This window comes from Culex pipiens, chromosome 1 (genome assembly GCF_016801865.2).
Source record: "Culex pipiens pallens isolate TS chromosome 1, TS_CPP_V2, whole genome shotgun sequence".
In the NCBI taxonomy this organism is placed as follows: Eukaryota; Metazoa; Arthropoda; class Insecta; order Diptera; family Culicidae; genus Culex; species Culex pipiens.
Genome location: NC_068937.1, coordinates 108,154,350 through 108,171,788, shown reverse-complemented (window position 1 = coordinate 108,171,788; position 17,439 = coordinate 108,154,350). Strand labels below are relative to the sequence as shown.

The 17,439-nt window shown below is 46.1% G+C and overlaps 1 protein-coding gene across 7 annotated transcripts in view; it reads right to left on the bottom strand.

Annotated features, from left to right (window-relative positions):
• The window catches only part of LOC120423418 (homeobox protein prospero), a 126,995-nt gene that overhangs the window by 33,443 nt on the left and 76,113 nt on the right, over positions 1-17,439 (bottom strand). For 4 of the 7 annotated variants that reach the window (XM_052710516.1, XM_052710512.1, XM_052710515.1 and 1 more), the window contains exons 3-5: positions 10,339-14,533; positions 9,420-9,596; positions 118-262 (exon numbers count right to left, since the gene is read on the bottom strand). In XM_052710516.1, the coding sequence (XP_052566476.1) occupies positions 118-262; positions 9,420-9,596; positions 10,339-14,216 (4,200 nt within the window). In that variant the 5' untranslated portion in view covers positions 14,217-14,533. The remainder of the gene's footprint in view (positions 1-117; positions 263-9,419; positions 9,597-10,338; positions 14,534-17,439) is intronic. The other 3 variants (XM_052710519.1, XM_052710520.1, XM_052710518.1) reach the window with 3 other exon arrangements.

Genomic DNA, 17,439 nt, shown 5'->3' with positions numbered 1-17,439 from the left:
CTGCAAAATTTGAGGGGGAATTCGGGGAGGGGAAAAGGGAAATTTTATAAGTATTTTTTCTGATGAATTTCTGCCAATTTTGTGTCACTATCTCCCTTCCTCGGACGACGGACTCACCTCGATATGATTATTCCGATTATAGTGCAGGTTGAGAACGCGGTAGATTTCGCTGTCGTTGCCCACGTGGATGTCGTCCACGTTCTTCATGCCTTCGCTGACCGACTGGCGGGCGTACTTCTCCATCTGAATGTAGTAGAATTCCCTGTTGGTTGGAAGAAGAAACGATGTTGTTATCGGAAAAAAATAAATAAAATGAACCATTTTAATTTAGGTAAATCCGAAAGTCAAGTGACTAATTCCACATCACAGTGTACAGCAGATGACATTTAGGTGAACGTAACGGGCGTAACGGTTGAAAATGACTTAGCAAATTCGCACTTTTTTGTGTTTGACAGTTTGCCAAACTCGCAACCTTCGCAGGTTTCTCGTGATCAAAACACAAACAAATCTACTTGTACTTGGAAGACTAACCAAACTCCTGACTCCAGAAACAAAGATGTATGGACAATCCTTGTACAGTCCAGACCCGATTATCCGAAGGCCTCGGAAAAATTTCACTTCGAAATTTTTTTTTTCGCTGTCTTATTTTTGATTGTCGAGCTTAAGTATGACCCCTAAACTACGCTAAAGTGATACATTTTTTTAATCCAAGTTGGCGGCCAATATGGCGGTGACGAAATTTTGAAAAAAAATGCATTTTATTATTAAATAAGCAATCAACTATTCAAATTTGACTAAAATGGGGTCGCAGAACTCGAATTTGATGTTTAAAACAAGAAAAAGAAAAAAAAACGAAAAAAAATTGTTCGTGATTCGATTATCCGAAGTCCCATACAAACCTTTGGATAATCGAACTTCGGATAATCGAAACTTCGGATAATTGAGGCTTCGGATAATCGAGTCTGGACTGTAAAGATAGTCCCAAGGAGCTTTTAAATTAATGGAATTAAATATCTGCAGATCTTCGAATAAAATGTTGAATTCCACAAAGTCAAGCTTCGTTCTTCAAGCATCAAAACCAATCCAACGGTCATTTGTTCGAGGTTTCTTTTCTCACAATCTCGAAACGCTATCAAATCAACGCAAGTGTGACTTTTCCAACCGTCAACCGTCTTCTTGGCGCGCACTTTTTCCCACATTGATTGTGCGCCTTATGGTTACGCACAAGACGTCTGTCGCCCCGAGAATCAAGATTGTTCTATGCAAGAACTCAGCTGGAACGCGCGCCGGTCGTTCCCCCTCAATCATAAGGTACGCGGGCATTTAAATTGCTGACGAAGGCCAAAGAAATGGGGTGAGAACCGGTGCAATATGTGGCTTATTGGCAGCGTCAATTTGAACCGAAAAAGTAATAAAGAAAAAAACTAGAGGGAAACGAAAAAGTTCGTTAGCACTTTTGTCCCATTCTCGAGGGTTTTCTTGGGAAGAAATGTTTTTTTCCTTGAACTTGAAGTTGGATAGTGAGATATGCGTTTAAACATTAATTGTCATTGCCGGGCAAAAGGGGAAAAATTTGCGCTTCGCTGATTTTGACCGTTGAACGATTTGAAAACGGTGAAACGTTTCACAGCAGGTTGAAATGTTGCAGGGCTTTCGCGAAGAAGGCGGAGAAGACTGCTCAGCGGAAGCAAATTTCGCGAAAATTGGGGTGGAGAGGGTGGGCACGTGTGACCCCCTTTCTCCTTGGACCCACCCCCCCTCCCCCACCCCTTCAAGAGAAACATGAAAAAACGACATTATCTCACATAATGTGCAATGAATAACGAGAAAACAAAGCACGACAGCTCGTTCTCTCTATGCTGGTTGGCGTCGTGTCATCCCGGCGGATGAGGAGTAAGGTGGGGGCTAGGATATGACACGTGAGGACAAAAAAGTGTACAAACATTTAGCTCCCTTTGGAATGAGCAAAAAAGGATGGAAGGATAAGTGATACTCTGGGGGGGCTCGTAGCAGAGATATGTGGACGTGAAAGGTTTGACAGTTGGAGTCCAATTGCACACAAATTCGCAACGCTGCGTCCATTGCTCTGTGGCAGCATCACACGTAAGCTCCACATGCGCCATTGTCAACTCCGTCGACGACAGGGGCTTGTCGTAATTGTGCAAACAATTACTCCCTGATTAGTCGCAGCGATCATGACGAGTAAATCCCCCCCTTAGCATACGGTGCGCCACCTGACCGTGGCTAGCCAAAACTTAAAGTCAATTACGCCGCCCCAACAGTTGAAGGTGCCAACTTTCAAGTGGCCATTTCCGTGAAGGTGGCTCGTCGCGTCACAAGTCAACACCCCTGGATGGGGATGGGGGGTTGCACCCAAGGTGTTGGCCAAAGACTAACCGGCAGAACTCTTCAGAGTCCCTGGATGTGTGGGGCCTCGCGTGAGTGCACTTATTTCACACTTTGCTGCCGTCAAGTGTCGTTGCTGGCGCGCGAGTTGTTTGCCTTGCCGGAGCTGGAGCTGCTGGCCTGCGGTTTTCAGACGAAGGGGGTGTTGAAAGATGCCTCGCGTGGTTGTTTGCGACACGTGATGCAGGTGTAGGCAGGATGCATCTGAGCGCATACAGCTAGGCGCGACACAAGTGCCCACTAGTGCAAGTCAGTTGAAGCACATCGTTGCAGAATGGCGCTGTGTGCACGGTAAGAAATCTGCGACAGCTTAGAGCAAAATATTCTAATTTAGGTTGAAATCGATCTTTAAAAGTAGATTTCAAGTCCAAATTCAACAGGATATTTATTTACTGATGAAATTTAAAGGATTCAAGTGATGGCGTGACAAACGCATGCTTTCAAGTTCAAAAGAGTTCATTGTAAATGGTCATGCTATTTGTTTTATTTAACTGAGTTTATTCCTGCAAAAAATTTAAAATGTTGCTGTAGTGTGACATATTAACACAATATTATTGCGATGTCGTGAAATGTGTGTTCTTTTTCGAAGCCGCATTTTTTCCGTGTCCCACGCCGTAGATCCTAACAATTTAATTGCGATGTAATTATCGCTTGGGTGGTAGTGTGGAGTGTCGACGACGACGACAAGTGGGTGCCGTTCGGAACTCCTTTGCCGGTGGAGGAGCCTGGGCTAATTAAGGAATCAAGTCCTGCGCGCGGCAACTTTACGCGCGAAACCATAATGTTCCAATAACGACTTCTTCCTCGATGGAAGGGAAATAGGTGAAAAGGGGCGCCAAAGGACAGCTGCAGCGAGTCCCTTTTTTTGCTTGCCCAAACAAAAGTCCTTGCCATGCGGGTCTACGGCCAGGTAAGGTTCGGAAATCTTCAAGACGCAAGCTGCATCTGCCACCTTTTTTTTTTTTTCTTCCAAGACGTTTTGGGCATTTCGTGGCCTTTGTCGTCGGAACCCCTCGTTGTTTAGGGATGCGGCAGCAGGGGTTGGCACAAGGTAAGTAACTTATGATTTCTTCCCATCCCTTTTCCGTTGGGATTTGTGCGTGTGATTTTTTTTTTTTTTTGCTTCTGCAAGAAATCTTGAAGGGGTGATTTACCCGCCAAATTAAGACTCTGAGAAGGCTGAGAAGATTTGTGGAATCTCCCATCAAACCGATTAGATCGGTATCATCGGGTTTTAAATCGGTGCTGATGACCTGACGAGAACTCAAGCAAAGAGTTACTTCGATGGATTCGGGGGGAGGTTGACCTTGGTGGACGCAACAGGACTTCAACACAACCCTTTCCATAAACCGAGAGATTCGAACTCATTTCCGCCTTCAAACTCTTTTAATTTTTAATTTCGCTAACTACTTGAGCGACCACCCTCAAACCGCCCCCTTTTTTTGTTGGATTAACATAAATGAAAACGACTGTCGAAGGGGTTAAATCCCGATTCCACAAGGACACAAGTGGGACGACTCTTTGCGACTGTCTTTGAGAAGACCTGAGGCGCCACCAAACTCGGGGGGTTGCAGCCGTTTGGATTTTTTTCGCCCTGATGAGGTGCAACCTTGCAAAAATTAAGAACCACCTCAACGGGGTGGATTTTTCGTGTGATGAATGAGTTTTCTTCCAGAAAGAACGCTGAAAAGGCGAGCTGGCTGTGCGACTTGGTGCTAATTAGTGGAATTACATTAATTAGGCATTTTTTTTAATTAAGTTGGAGCAAACTTGTGTGGCGTGATTTGATTTTTTTTTATTGGGGAACGGTTCACTTGTTGAAGTTTACAGTTGAGATTGCATTTTTAAGGGTACTTAACGATTATTAGTCGTTTTTGAGATGCATTTTATTTGCGTTTTCTTTCATATCACAGAAATGTTGCAGTAAAAATTTTCTAACTTAGCGATTAGCAATCATTAGTATATATTCATATTTTTTTGTTTTTATTGTTTAATTTTTGCTGACAGCAAGTTGTTCCAGGATCATCTGGCTGAAAATAGTCACACATTATTTTTTTTGCAATTATAATAAAAATCAATATACAAATTTCGACAATACGGCACAGTGGGCACAAAGGGGCACAACGGGACAAATTGAGCACAATTGGGTCCTAAAATGAAGCTTAGATTGCTGATATTATTGTTTACAGCGATTAAGCTTATTTTTCTGAGTACAATGACCCTTTGTACGACCACAAAGAGTTTAAAATGGATTTTTAAATCAATTTTGAAAAATTATCCTCGTGGTCCTTCTTGACAGAAAAGCTCCTACTTGACAGCTCGTTCCAAGGGGACCATAGTTGATCCATCGAAGAAATGTTGTGTTGTCCAGTTTTTTTTTTGCATTAAAATGAAAAAAAGTGATCAGAAATGGGTTTTAATCGTGTTTTTTACCGTTGTACATAAAAATTTACATAGGGCTTAAGTACCCAATTGTGTAAAAGCTTCACTTTAGTACAAAGGGCGCCACTTTCAACAAAAAGGCACAACAGGACACAAAAGCGCACCTTTTTGTGAACGTTTTTCGATACAACAGTTTTGATCACTTTCTAAAATGTACTTTTGTGCTATGGAGATTTTCCACATAAATGCAAACCTAAGAAACCAAAGCAAAGCAATCCACTTTAACGACCCCCGGGTCTTTTGTGGGCTCTGTTGCAAGTTTCTGCTCAATTCTAGGCGTCCGAAGGTTATGTGTGGTGAGTCACCCATAGCCTCTTTTACGCAAATGGACCGACGTTTTACTTCCTCATCCGATAGAAGGCGTGATCAGGCAAATCTCGTCTCGAAAAATGCCACCGGGTCCGTCTGGGATTGAACCCAAGCCATACTGGGGTTTAGAGGCTACCACGCTAACCACTAAACCACCAGACCCGGCAACCTAAGAAACCATACAGGGCAATTATTTTTTTACAAAATTGATATTTTTTTTGTTTAAACAAAGCCATAAGGCCACAACGGGGCTCAACGTTTACACTTTGCACAAACTTCTATAACTGAGCGCAATTTTTATTAAATAGCACAAAATGGGCACAAAAAGGCTCAATCGAGAACATTTGAGCATATTTGATGTCTAAATTGATATTAAGAAATGTTTGTTTGTTCGTACCCAATTCATAATTCTTCAAAAAATCGCAAATAATCGAAAAAAGATGCACATTTACCAACCGACAGCCTCATCAACCGTCGCAACTGCTCAAATATTTTCGAGCTTATCCGGTGCAAAAATAACCGATTCCCCCTTAAAATCCGATCTTAAAGCATCTTCCAATTCCGCTCTGCCAATGAGCCGAAAGAAATGACAATAATCCGATAACCGCAGACTTGCTGCTGGAACCTGCCAGAAGTGGATTTCTTCTGGGGGTAGATTTATGCGTTTGCCGAAGAAACGGACAGGTTCGGATAATAGCGTTAAGCTGTTTGGGGTGTTTGGAAAAAGAAGAGCCGTCCAACTGACTGGGATGCCAGCATCTGCAATTATTTATTTATTTTGCAGTTGGTTCGGGAGCGAGTGCAAGCCAGCACACACATGTTTGTGTTTGTGCCCGTAATATTTGCTTTGCGAAAGTTTGCACTCCAAAAGTGGCTCTGACGGCGGTTGTGGGGTTCGTGGCTTCTATTCCAGTCTCCAGCCGGGTCTCCCCGGAAACGCACTGGTGCCCGTGACGTGTGTGTGGTGGGCCTATCTCGGGCACAGCCCACACAATAGGCATTAAATTGCAATTGCACTTTATCGCACGGAATGCAAAAAGCCTGGGGTGGGGGGGCACTCGAAAATTTTGTGCCCGGCACATAAGAGTGGGTCCCCCTAAAAATACGCACCCCCGGTCCATGTGGTCTCGTATTCGGCGGCTCTCGGTATATAACACACAAATCGTTGCTCGTCCCAACCGGAGACCAGGTCCCGAATTAATCGTGCCTGGAACTCCGGATCTACGGTAGAAGGGTCGCGCGGGCACATGATTGAAGTGGACGGAGCCCTTCTCGTCCTGACCACTTCTAGGGTCGGAGACCAGTATTTGCCAACGTTCGGTCGGTGTGACAAAGCAGACATAATAACAAATGCTATTAATTCTAACCGAATATGGATGCAATTTATTTCTGAGCTTTCTGTGCGGGATGTCCCGGGATCCCGAACCATCCCGGTAGCTGCTCCACACATTTTGGACCACTCTTTTTTAGCGCCACTATTCCCACAGCTCGCGTTTCTGTCAACTCTGAGCTTCTCGATAAAGTTTTTTTTCGTCGTCCGCGAAATGTCCCCACTCAAAGGCATCAAAAGGGATTTCGAGTCCGGACACTGCATCGACTCGACGCAAAAAAAAAGAGTGCACTCGCCATGGTGACCGACTATTCCGCGCTGGATCCCAACCCCCCTACGGGGTGGTGACCATTCCGAGTTTTCCGCGAAAAACTCGCGCAAATTCCGCACACACAAACACTTGCACACACACATGATGAATGGAAAAATTTGCATGTGTGCTCGGGAAAAATTGTTTCCACGGACGACAGGTTTTCATTTCGTCCTAGATGCAACTACCAAAAAGTGCATGTGCAAGTTAACTAACATCGGGGAACGTGTCCGAAACGAGACGGGAATCTGCCCGGACTGTGTCCACCTCTCCCCCGGGGAGAGAGAGAGATAGAGTGCCCGCGGACATGGCTCCGATGGCCGGGATAGGCTTTGCATATTAGATTTTTTGGCGATTTTTGCGCTGCCAAATCGATTCGACAGAGCTGTGCCGGTCTAATCTGGACGCACACACTACACTGGTGCACTTTTTGGTGCAGTGAAGGCAGGGGTTCTCGATTTATTTGTATTTTTATACTTTTAGAGCTCAAATTTCTAGTGAAAAGCTCATTCGAACAAAACTTTGGACAAATGTGCACAAATTTCTACAAAAAGGCACAACGGGGCACAACTTTGAAAAGTGCCCAAATCGTTACAATAAAAGCAAAGTGAGTCACAAAAGAGCACAATTTGGCACAAACTTCTTTAACCAAAAAAAAAAAAAATATTTGCAATAAGAAACATCGGGGCACAACCAAGCTTGGCTTTGCCCAAACTTGCACAAAAGTTAAAAATTGTGTTCAAAGCTTGCTGATGCCTGTATTGATACAATTGACTACAAACAACATTGAGCCTTTTCGCTTGACAATCCCTGATTTGCTCAAACCCCGAACAACACTAGCCTCCAGGCCAAACGGTATCGGCATAATTTATAACCCGACAATATCACACAGCCGCAAACCTCATTCTTGGGCCAATCGTTCTGACCAGGGTTGCACAGATGTGGCGCTGGTACAGCATCTGTACCCCCAGGATGGACACGGTTTGCGAAAGAAAATTATGTCCTGCCGAGCTTCCCCCTCTCCCCTGTGGACCAGAAGAATGACAAAGCCCAACGTTTCAAAAAAGGAACCCGCAAAGTAAATTTGCACTCGATCAATTACCACCCAGAGTACCCCGGAGATGAAGTCATCCGTCACATAGCTTAGTCGCACCGCACCGCACCGAGTCTGTTTAACTAGTCGATTGTGTTTGATTTCGATTTTCAATGGTTGAAACCGCGCGGTGTTGCGGAATTTCCCGGGAGGACGCGCGCGCGTTCTGGTCCGGCGAGCACATTAAAAATTAAACAACTGTGGGCTCTATCTCTGTGTCTGTGTGGTTCCGATGGGTGTTTGCGCTGGGTGTGTTTGTCTCCATTATAGTGGTCGGAATAAAAAGTTTGGATTTGGTCAAATTTGGTTGGTGGAAAGTGTTGATCTTTACTATTGATGTCTGTGCTAACCGGTATTGTTTAACAAGTTAAGTGGATTTTTGTAAGTTTGAAGTTGATCTAAAATTTCCGCCAAAGGTGCCCAGCGTGTCACACATTAATAAATTTCAACCTTAATGGGCACACATTTCTAAAAAGGAGAAAAATGGGCACAACTTGTACAAATGGGCACTTCTGAGCATAACTTTTGCTTAAGTTTGCCCAAACTCTCGAAAATGAACGTGAAGAATAGCTTGTGCCCATTTTTTGTTTGATAGGCACATATGTGTAAAATGGGCACAAAATAGTTAAAAGGGGCACAACTTTGTACATGGTTTAAAAAATTGGACAAATATATACTGCAATAACGATTGACACCAAACACCAAATTGGTAAGAAGTCCCATCCCATGTACATTCACAATTTGTACAAATGGGCACTACTAAACGAAACTTTGTTAAAGCTTGCCTAAACTCTCAAAAATGAACGTGAATAAAAAGTGATTTTTAGACAACTGATTCATTCTGAAACTAGTAGAAGTTTATGTTCACAAGCCGCCTCAACCGTTTCGCAATCAATAATCAATTCCACTTCCAGCTTAGCTAAAAGATTAAAAACTCATCCCAGTGCGCCCAAACTCGTTGATTGGCCATTAGCTCAATGTTCCTCCCAAACCCCCACCCCGCCAGGACTGATGGCTGATTCCCGCGAAATTTTCAAAAACAAAAAAAAAAACACAGCAAATCCGCGACCCACGGGTTGATTGAGTTAGGCAGCCAAATCCTCTTAATTATCGCTAAATTATTAACCCAACGGAGCGCGTCCCGCACCGGTAGTGCGGACCCCACGACAATCAATCACAATTCCCCCTGCTCGCGCACTTCCGGACGGTGCAGCCGGACTCGTTCCCACACCGGTGTATTTTGATTGATAACTATTTGCATATTTCAATTTAATTAATCGACATTTGAGGGCGGCGAGATTTTCTTCACGAAACTGTCTGGTCATGAATTTTGCATCAACGCAGAAAACCAAGGAAAAATGGGCACAAATTAAGCAAATGGTCACAAATTTGTTGAAATGTCCTCAAATTTCCACAAATTGTAAAAATGGGACCAAAATTTCTAAAAAGGTCACAAAATATCAAATTTGTAACAAATCCCAACCCTGTCATCAGTTCTGCACATACGGAAAACATAATTCGCCACTCACCTGAAGTTGGAGAACCACTTGACCAGCTGGGCGGTGTTGTTCTTGTTGAACTTGATGTCCGGGAAGTACATCTTGAGGACGGCCGAGCTGGGGTACCGCACCCAGAAGAACATCAGCTTCGCCTTGCGCAGGTGCATCGGGGTCAATGTTGACGAGTGCTCCGGAGTCAAGGAAAATCTGTGTGTGTGTGAGTATGGATGGGGGGGTTTTTGGGGTTTTAGAGTGAATCACATTTTTTTTAGAGTAGGGGGCATAAATCATTCCAGTTATATTTGCAAATATTGGCCAGTCTAGGCCCGGGGTGGATCATTCCAAGTTGAAAAGAAATCGAAGCTTGATAGCCCCGACACTTGCGGGGTTTCGGTGAAGCATTCCGAGCTAATCTTGTTGTTTTCAGTTTTCAGCAATTAGAGCGATTTTTCCTTCTGAGGAGCAGGGGAAACTATAAAAGTGGTTCGATTGCCTTCGAGGCAAAGAATTGGCGTGGCAAAAAAAATACCGTTCGATAAATCTGATTAAGGAACGGCCAGTCAGTCGGGTAAAAGGAGAAGGATAATGCTTTTAATTTATTTATACGTTGGAATTGTGTGAAATGACTAGCGTAGACTGATGGAAGGGATAGCTCGGAAGGTAAAATCTTGGTAAAAACTGAAGACATGACAAGAGGCTTCGTTTCTCACGATAGTTTCGAGTGTTCCATCGTCTGCCAATAACTGTTTCAACACTTCACCCTCCCTTCAGTGCAAGTATGGAATAAAAGCATGAAAAACAAAGACTATTTCAAAGACACCGGAAAAATAATGGTGCTCGGATGTCGAACAAAAAACCAAGTCAGATGCAAATAGTAATTAAAATGAAATTACCCTGAAAGTATGAAGAAATTTGTACGCAAACCAAAAAAAAATTGAACGAAACTTGCTTTGAAAAGGATATAGTAGGCTCCATGCCGTTGTAGCTGAGTTCGGCCGAGTTGCAGTCCGAGTTCCGGTCGTTGACGTCCATGGACGCCCGGATGTGGCCGTAATCGGGCGAGTTGCCGTGGTGGGCTGCTGCCAGCAGTGCGGGGTGCAGCATCGTAGGCGGGTGGGGCAGCGGAGGCGAATCTCGAGGGTCCATCATGCCGTTGATGCCGGGCGGGCTCGAGGACACCTTCATGTGGTGGAACTGGGAAGGCTGCGGTCCATGCGGACCACTGTGAGGGGGGCCGTGCGGGTTAAAGAAGGGGCTGTACGGCGAGAAGACCTGTGACTCGTGCAGCGAGGGGTTTGGTATCGCGACCGACGTCGGCAACGACACGGGCAACATTGACGGGGGTGGAGGGTGGAACGAACCACGTGGAGAGGGACTCTCGGTAGGGGTGCTCGCTTGCACACTCGGTGGTTGGCTGTTGAATTGCTGCTGCTGCTGCTGTTGCTGCTGTTGTTGTTGCTGCTGCTGCTGCTGCTGTTGTTGGTTGTTGTTCTTGCTGTTAATGTTGTTATTGTTAATATTGTTACCGCTGTTGCTGTTGTTGCTGTTCAGGTTGCTGCTGTTGCTCATGTTGCTACCTTGGTTGCTATTGTTCTGATCCAGCTGGATCGGATTGGCGGAAGGAATGATTCCGTCCTGGGCCAGAATCCTACTCACGGTTCGTGGCGTAATGCGGGTATCGGTTACCTTATGGCGCTTCTTCTTGGGCGTCACAACCAGGCTCAGAGCTTCGGCCTGTTCGGGGTTTTCGCGGGGTTCTGGCATGCAGAAAGGATTCACCTGGTTCGTGCCAAGCGCACTCATCGAGTTGTACAGCGCAGCGGCGGCTACCGGGTTGATGTTCTGCGGAGGCTTCGGCTGTTGGAACATAGCTGTAGAGGGAGAAGGTCGAACATGAGGTGGCATATTCATCTGGTTCATGTTATTCATATTCTTGGGATCGTGCTGGGGTGCGTTGTTCACGTGCATCGGCATTCCCATGGGTGGAAACGCGGTGCCGTTCAACCGTGGCCCGTTACCCTGCTGACCGGCGATCATCGGGTTCCCAGCTGGAGACTGGTTCACCACGTTCGGGTTGGGTGCACTGTTAAGACTAGAATTAAGCATTGGTCCATTACCTGACTGACTGCTACCGCTGCCGACAGGTCCTCGATCCGCCGTAACCTTTGTCCGCGGGGACTTGGACCGATCCAACAACTGAGACGCCATCAACAGGTCCTTGTTCAACTGTTCGGCCGCTGCTGCCGCCGCTTCCGATTGCTTGCCCAGGAATCTTCGCTGGTGCACGAACCTCGTTACGATCGAGTCGACCAAACTCGACAGCGAGGCGGTGATTTCCGTCTTCAACACATCCGCTAGGCCTTCCAGATCTTGGCCGGACATGGGCACCACCGAGTTGGAACTCGATCGCATCATGTTCAACCGGCTCGTCAAATCCGATGGGATCGTAGAACCCTTGGGAATCTGGGGCAGGTGAGGCAACTGAGGCATCTGTGGCGGCTGGATATGACCTTGCTGACCACCTTGCTGCTGCTGCTGCTGTTGTTGTTGCTGCTGCATTTGCATTTGCTGCTGCTGGTTTTGCTGTTGTTGCTGCGGAGGAGACTGCAGTTGCGGTTGAGAGGATTGGTTTTGCTGCTGAACCTGCTGTTGCATCATTTGCTGGTTGCTGTTTTGCATGCTTCTTTCCTGCTGTTGCTGTTGCTGTTGTTGTTGCTGCTGCATCGCTTGCTGTTGGAGCATTTGCTGGTTGGTGTTTGCCAGGTTTCGTTCCTGCTGTTCAGCGACTTCTTTCACCATCCGCGCTTCCTGTTCCATGAACAGTTTTTGGTACATGGCGGCGTTACTCATTTGGTTGTGCTGATTCATACCTTCGTGGGGCAATCCAGCTGCTTGCTGTTGCATGTGCTGCAGGAAGAGATGCGTTCCGTTGAAACCAGCCTGCAGGTGAGGATGCGAAGGCAGTTGGCTGTGGATCTTGGCCGACATCATTTTGCTCATCATCTGCAGCATGCTGGAAGCGTCCGCGTTCTTACCGACGTCCTTCACCGGCGTCGATGCCGGCGAGCTCTGTATCAGGGACTTGTCCGGCGTCAGGTCAGGGTTCGAGTCGTCCTCCATGATATCACTGACGCTGTCGTCCACCTCCTGGGTATCGGACTGCTGTTCCATTCGCGAACATAATTGCACATATTTTTGCTGCATCTCGGCCAGTTGTTCCTGCATCGATCGCAGCTGAGACTTAAGTACGTCCTTCTCAACACGCTTTTGGTGGAGATGTGGTGTGACCTCCATCTCGTCATCGTCATCGTCCGGTTCGGTGCTAGCACCCAGCATAAAGTTCTGCAGCGTAAGACCCAGATTTAATCCAGCTGCGGCTGCGGCAGCATACCGCTCGGCGGCGCTGTTGTCGTGTTGTTGCGGGTGGTATAGCTTCCGTTTCTTACATCCGTTCACTTGGCCTGACTGCGATGACATCAACGCCGGGCTGGCCCGCATAGAAGACACAATGTTCTCCACCCGAGCCCGTTTCAACGTGAGCGATTCGGTATCGTTCTTGCTGGTAATGGGACTTGGCGTCCGATCGTCTCGATCTTTATCCTCCAGACACTCGTCAATGTCCAGCTCCTGCTTGGTAATTATCACTCCATTACTGCCAGAGGCAGGTGACGGCATGGTCTCATCGGCTTCATCCGGAAGGGAGGCCACCAGCTCGTCGATCACATCACTCTTTTCTTGCTTCGGGTTTATGCTCGAGCATCGACCACCGGTGGAGTTGGCGTTGAGGCCAACTCCGTTCAGTAGCCGCTCGGTATGGGCCAGCTCCGAGGCTAGCAAATCATCACAATTGCTGTTGTTCGAGTCTAGGGAAATTTTCCTATTGGGTTGGTGACTGTTGTTGTCATTGCTATTGGTTTGATTATTGGTCGCACTGTTGTTGTTTTTCTGATTCACTTTGGTTGAAGCACTGTTGTTGTTATTAGCACCTAGATCACTAGAGTCACTAATATCACCACCGTTCATCACTGTGTCACATTTGGTAATGTCGTATATGTTATTGTTCTTGCTGATCACGTTGTTGTTGTCGGGCGATATCCGGTCGCCGAGCGCACTGCTTTGGTTGCTCACCGTTCGCAGCTCGTGATCCAGGGCCATCAGCTCCTTCTTGCCCTGCAGGATATTGCGCAACATGTGATGCGCCAGATCGTTGGGCTGTGGTGTTCTAGAACCACCGTCAAGGTCTATAACACCACTGCTGCTGTTACTGTTACTGTTGTTATTGTTGTTACCGCCACTGTTGGCGGCGTTGGCCAACATGTTCTGACTGTTACTGTTTCTCCGACCCATCATGCCAGATCCATCTGACGTGGGCGAGTTGTTATTGTTACTGTTCGAGTTGTTATTGTTGTTCGTACTGCTGTTGTTGTTGTTCAGATTCGTCGTACTCTCGAATCCATGCTTACTCGTTGGGGTATTATTGCTGTCCGCTGCGTTAGCTGCCTCGATCGACGATAGCATGATACTGTCCGGATCGTTGGCGTCCTGTGCTTGCTTCACTTGTCTACCCAACAGCTCGTTGAGCATCTTGTTGGCTGGCCCGTATCCACTGGGACCAAACAGTCCACCGAAATGCTGCTGGCTTTGGCTAAAAATAGCCCCGTATAGACCGCCGCTCATCAAGGACGGTCTTGAACTGAAGTTCGGTATCGAAGAATAACTATTTCTTGGCTCTCCCGCGTCTACGCGCTGTCTGGCTCGTTTGTTTTTCTTTAGCAACTTATCGACGTACAAACCGAAAGAATCACTGTCCTCCTCTGATGACATCATAAGAGGCAAACAGCGTTATTGGCCAACGGACCAGCGCACGGTGGGAGAAACTCTCCCCTCCACTCCACGTTGTTGCTTGTGCTTGTGCCCGATCGTGTTGGTATTGTTGCTGCTGCTGCTGGCCTACGTTTCGAGTCTTTTTACTACAACAGGAGCACCAAGATTCACGTTGGCGGTACATACGAAGACTTGAGCGTTGACTATTGCGACTAAAACGACGACTGCTGCTGACGACGACGACGACGTCCCCTTCCAACGATTCCGAACAATACCCCTCTCTTAACCCGGCCTTAGGATTCCCCTTCCATCGCATGGACCTGGAAAAAGAAACAGCACAACGCCAGCCACGGGTGTTGGATGAAAGAGAGAAAAAGAAAAAAGAGAACGCAGCGTGGCGTAAAGAACACGAGTTAATAAGAGAGGAGAAAAAAAACTTTGCCGCCGGTACGGACGGCAGAGAGGGACGGTGGTATTAGCGCCTCGGCGTGGCCGGGTTTTAGCCAAACAGAGAAGGAAACAAAGATTGACACCGGTCGGAGGGGAGGCAGCTGAATATCTTTTCGCGCTTTGAACATTTGTGTGGATTTCTTGGTAGTGGTGGTGGGTTTTGCGGAGGAGAGTGACACAACGACAAGCACGGACTGCTGAGGAGAACGAGCACGCGAGATCTTTCGTGCGGTAAAGTTTTCGTTGAGGGAAAAGTTAAAAATGCCACGGGGCATTGCGGTGGGAGTTCCTAGGCAGTCCTAGGTTTTTGCCTGTCGGGTACGTCCTGGTCGGTGGTTTGCAGTTTCTTTACGAAGGTATGCTGGGCGGTAGGGTTGTTGTGAGTACTTTTCAAAACTTAATTTGTTTGTTTTTACTCAAGTTGAACTGAAGCGTCCAAGGTTGGGTGAAAAAGCGATCGTAAAATATGTGTATGTTGAAGAACCACCCTAGTTCAAATTTGTACCTTCCAAATTCTTACAAAGTTGTGTGCGAGAATTCCCCTCACATTATGATTCATGCCGAAGGAGAAGCTCGTGTTTAAGCCAAAGTGCAGCACTGATCCTGCCTTCGCGTAAGTAAGAAAGGTAACGGCCCATAAATTAACGATGCCCACCTGGAGTCAAGCGGCGTGCCGTCCGGGCAAGGAACGGCGTCTCCTGATGGTACACTTTTTATGTTCGTAGTCCTGCTGCTACGAGCGTTCGATTCATATAGAGAAAGAGAGAAGGGAAAGGTAGAAAGGCATGTTACGATGCAGCCAGAATGAATGCATTCGAGATAGAGGTGTACGATATGGGTTTGGGAAGGGGTCCATTAGAGAAGTCAGCTGTTCGAGTTGTCGTTTGTAAACAGGAACAGAAACAGTGGAAGATGAGGAAGAAGATTTGCCAGAAAAAAAGCCTCAACGCGAGTTCGTTTGGTTCTATTTTTGGATGTTTGCCAAAGTCGTCGGGCCAATATCCGGAAGGAGTAAATTAATTAAGGCGCCCAGAATCTCGCAGATGATGACGAGATCAAGAGTTTCGCGCGACCAAGGTCCGCCTCACACATAAATATCAATTGAAGTCGGTCTTAATTACGCGCGCAGAGTGTCTTGGCGCTTGAGTAGCATACTGGTTTTGCCGAGAACTATAAAAACAAACAAATCCAATTCCACCCTCTCAATTAAATTGAAGTGTGAATCATCACACCATGCTTCCTTTGACGAAGTCTGTGAGTGTTTACCCCCCTGAACGGGCAAGATCTTGCGACACACACTAAATTGGATAATAAAAAAGTTTCGCATCACGTCCACTTTGGTCGCCGCAAGAAAATTTATTTGCGTACGACGACGACGACATCATCGTCAGTTCAGTTTAGCACTGCACAGTCAATTGGTTTAAACGATATGGTGAGCTCCAAGACCTTTAACGGCTCCAATTGAAGGAGGAGGATTTGTTTCGCACGTTTTCGCGCCAAGAAATGCAATCATCAACGGTTATGTTGGAGGGGGAGGGGGAGATACGGGGCATCCTTCAAGAAGGAAGCTGTCAAAATTTATTTGAGACTGGGTCGCAAAGACCGGACTGAGTGCAAATTAACTACTTGATATGAGATCATTTCCTTTTTGAAAGGAAGTGAGTCATAAAACGTTTTGATACGTGATGTTGAACTGTGGCATATCCATGTTTTATTGTCATTATCTACATTTTGTCAAGTCTACACTGCCCCTGATCGCATAAATGTCCCATATGCATTTTCATCGATTTCGAGTCATTGATGCAGTTTGGTTCAAAATTGTGTGCTCTTTCAGAAAAGCCTATAACATCCAGTACTTTGTTCTAGAAATCAGGAGGAAATCCAGTTTTTTCGTGAAAACTTAACACTTAGCCTTATGTGTGGGACAAACTTCAAATGCGTTTTTCTCAGCTTGCTGTTTTTGCATATGGGACATGTATACGAACATGGGCAGCACAAGTCTGTATAGTCATCAAACCCTCCCTAAAAATTACACCGTCAACTTAAACATTCTTGAAGTCTACAAGTCTACAAGCTTAAAAGTCTACAAGTCTTCAAGTCTAAAAGTCTACAAGCCTACAAGCTTTCAAGTCATCAAGTCTTTAAATCAACAAGTCTAAAAGTCTTCAAGTCTACAAGCCTACAAGTCTACAAGTCTACACATCTACAAGTCTTTTAGTCTAAAAGTCTAAACAAGTCTACAAGACTACAAGTCTACAAAATTACAAGTCTACAAGTCTTCAAGTCTTCAAGTCCTTTTCCTTTCAAAGACTATAACTTGAAGTCCGTTTTCGAAGCAGTAGTTTTTAGCGGTCGAACTACCGAATCAGCTGCTAACCAAAAATTCCCGCACTTTTCTCCCCAAACTTAAAACTTCAAGCGTGTCAAACGTTTTTACCTGCATTTACTGTAAAACAAAATCTTAAGGAACGAAAGACTTTTCAGGGAAACGTCTTGCAAGACGTTTAAAGGTCCCCTCCCGTGTACGTTACCGGAGTGCAACTTCTCAAGCCTGACAAAAGAAATAAAAGGGTCGTTTTCTTACAAGTCCAGACACAAACTCAGGGTTCAGATCAACGGCTCTTAATGTGTATCATTCTTCCCTTGTCCACCCCTGGAAAGCCGTTTCTTATCGTCGAGGTTCCTCAGGTATCGCACCGAGAGGTGACATATGTGTACAATTCGACCAACAACGTCTTGGCACCCGTGTTTACCGAGCGGAAACGACGTTGAGGGA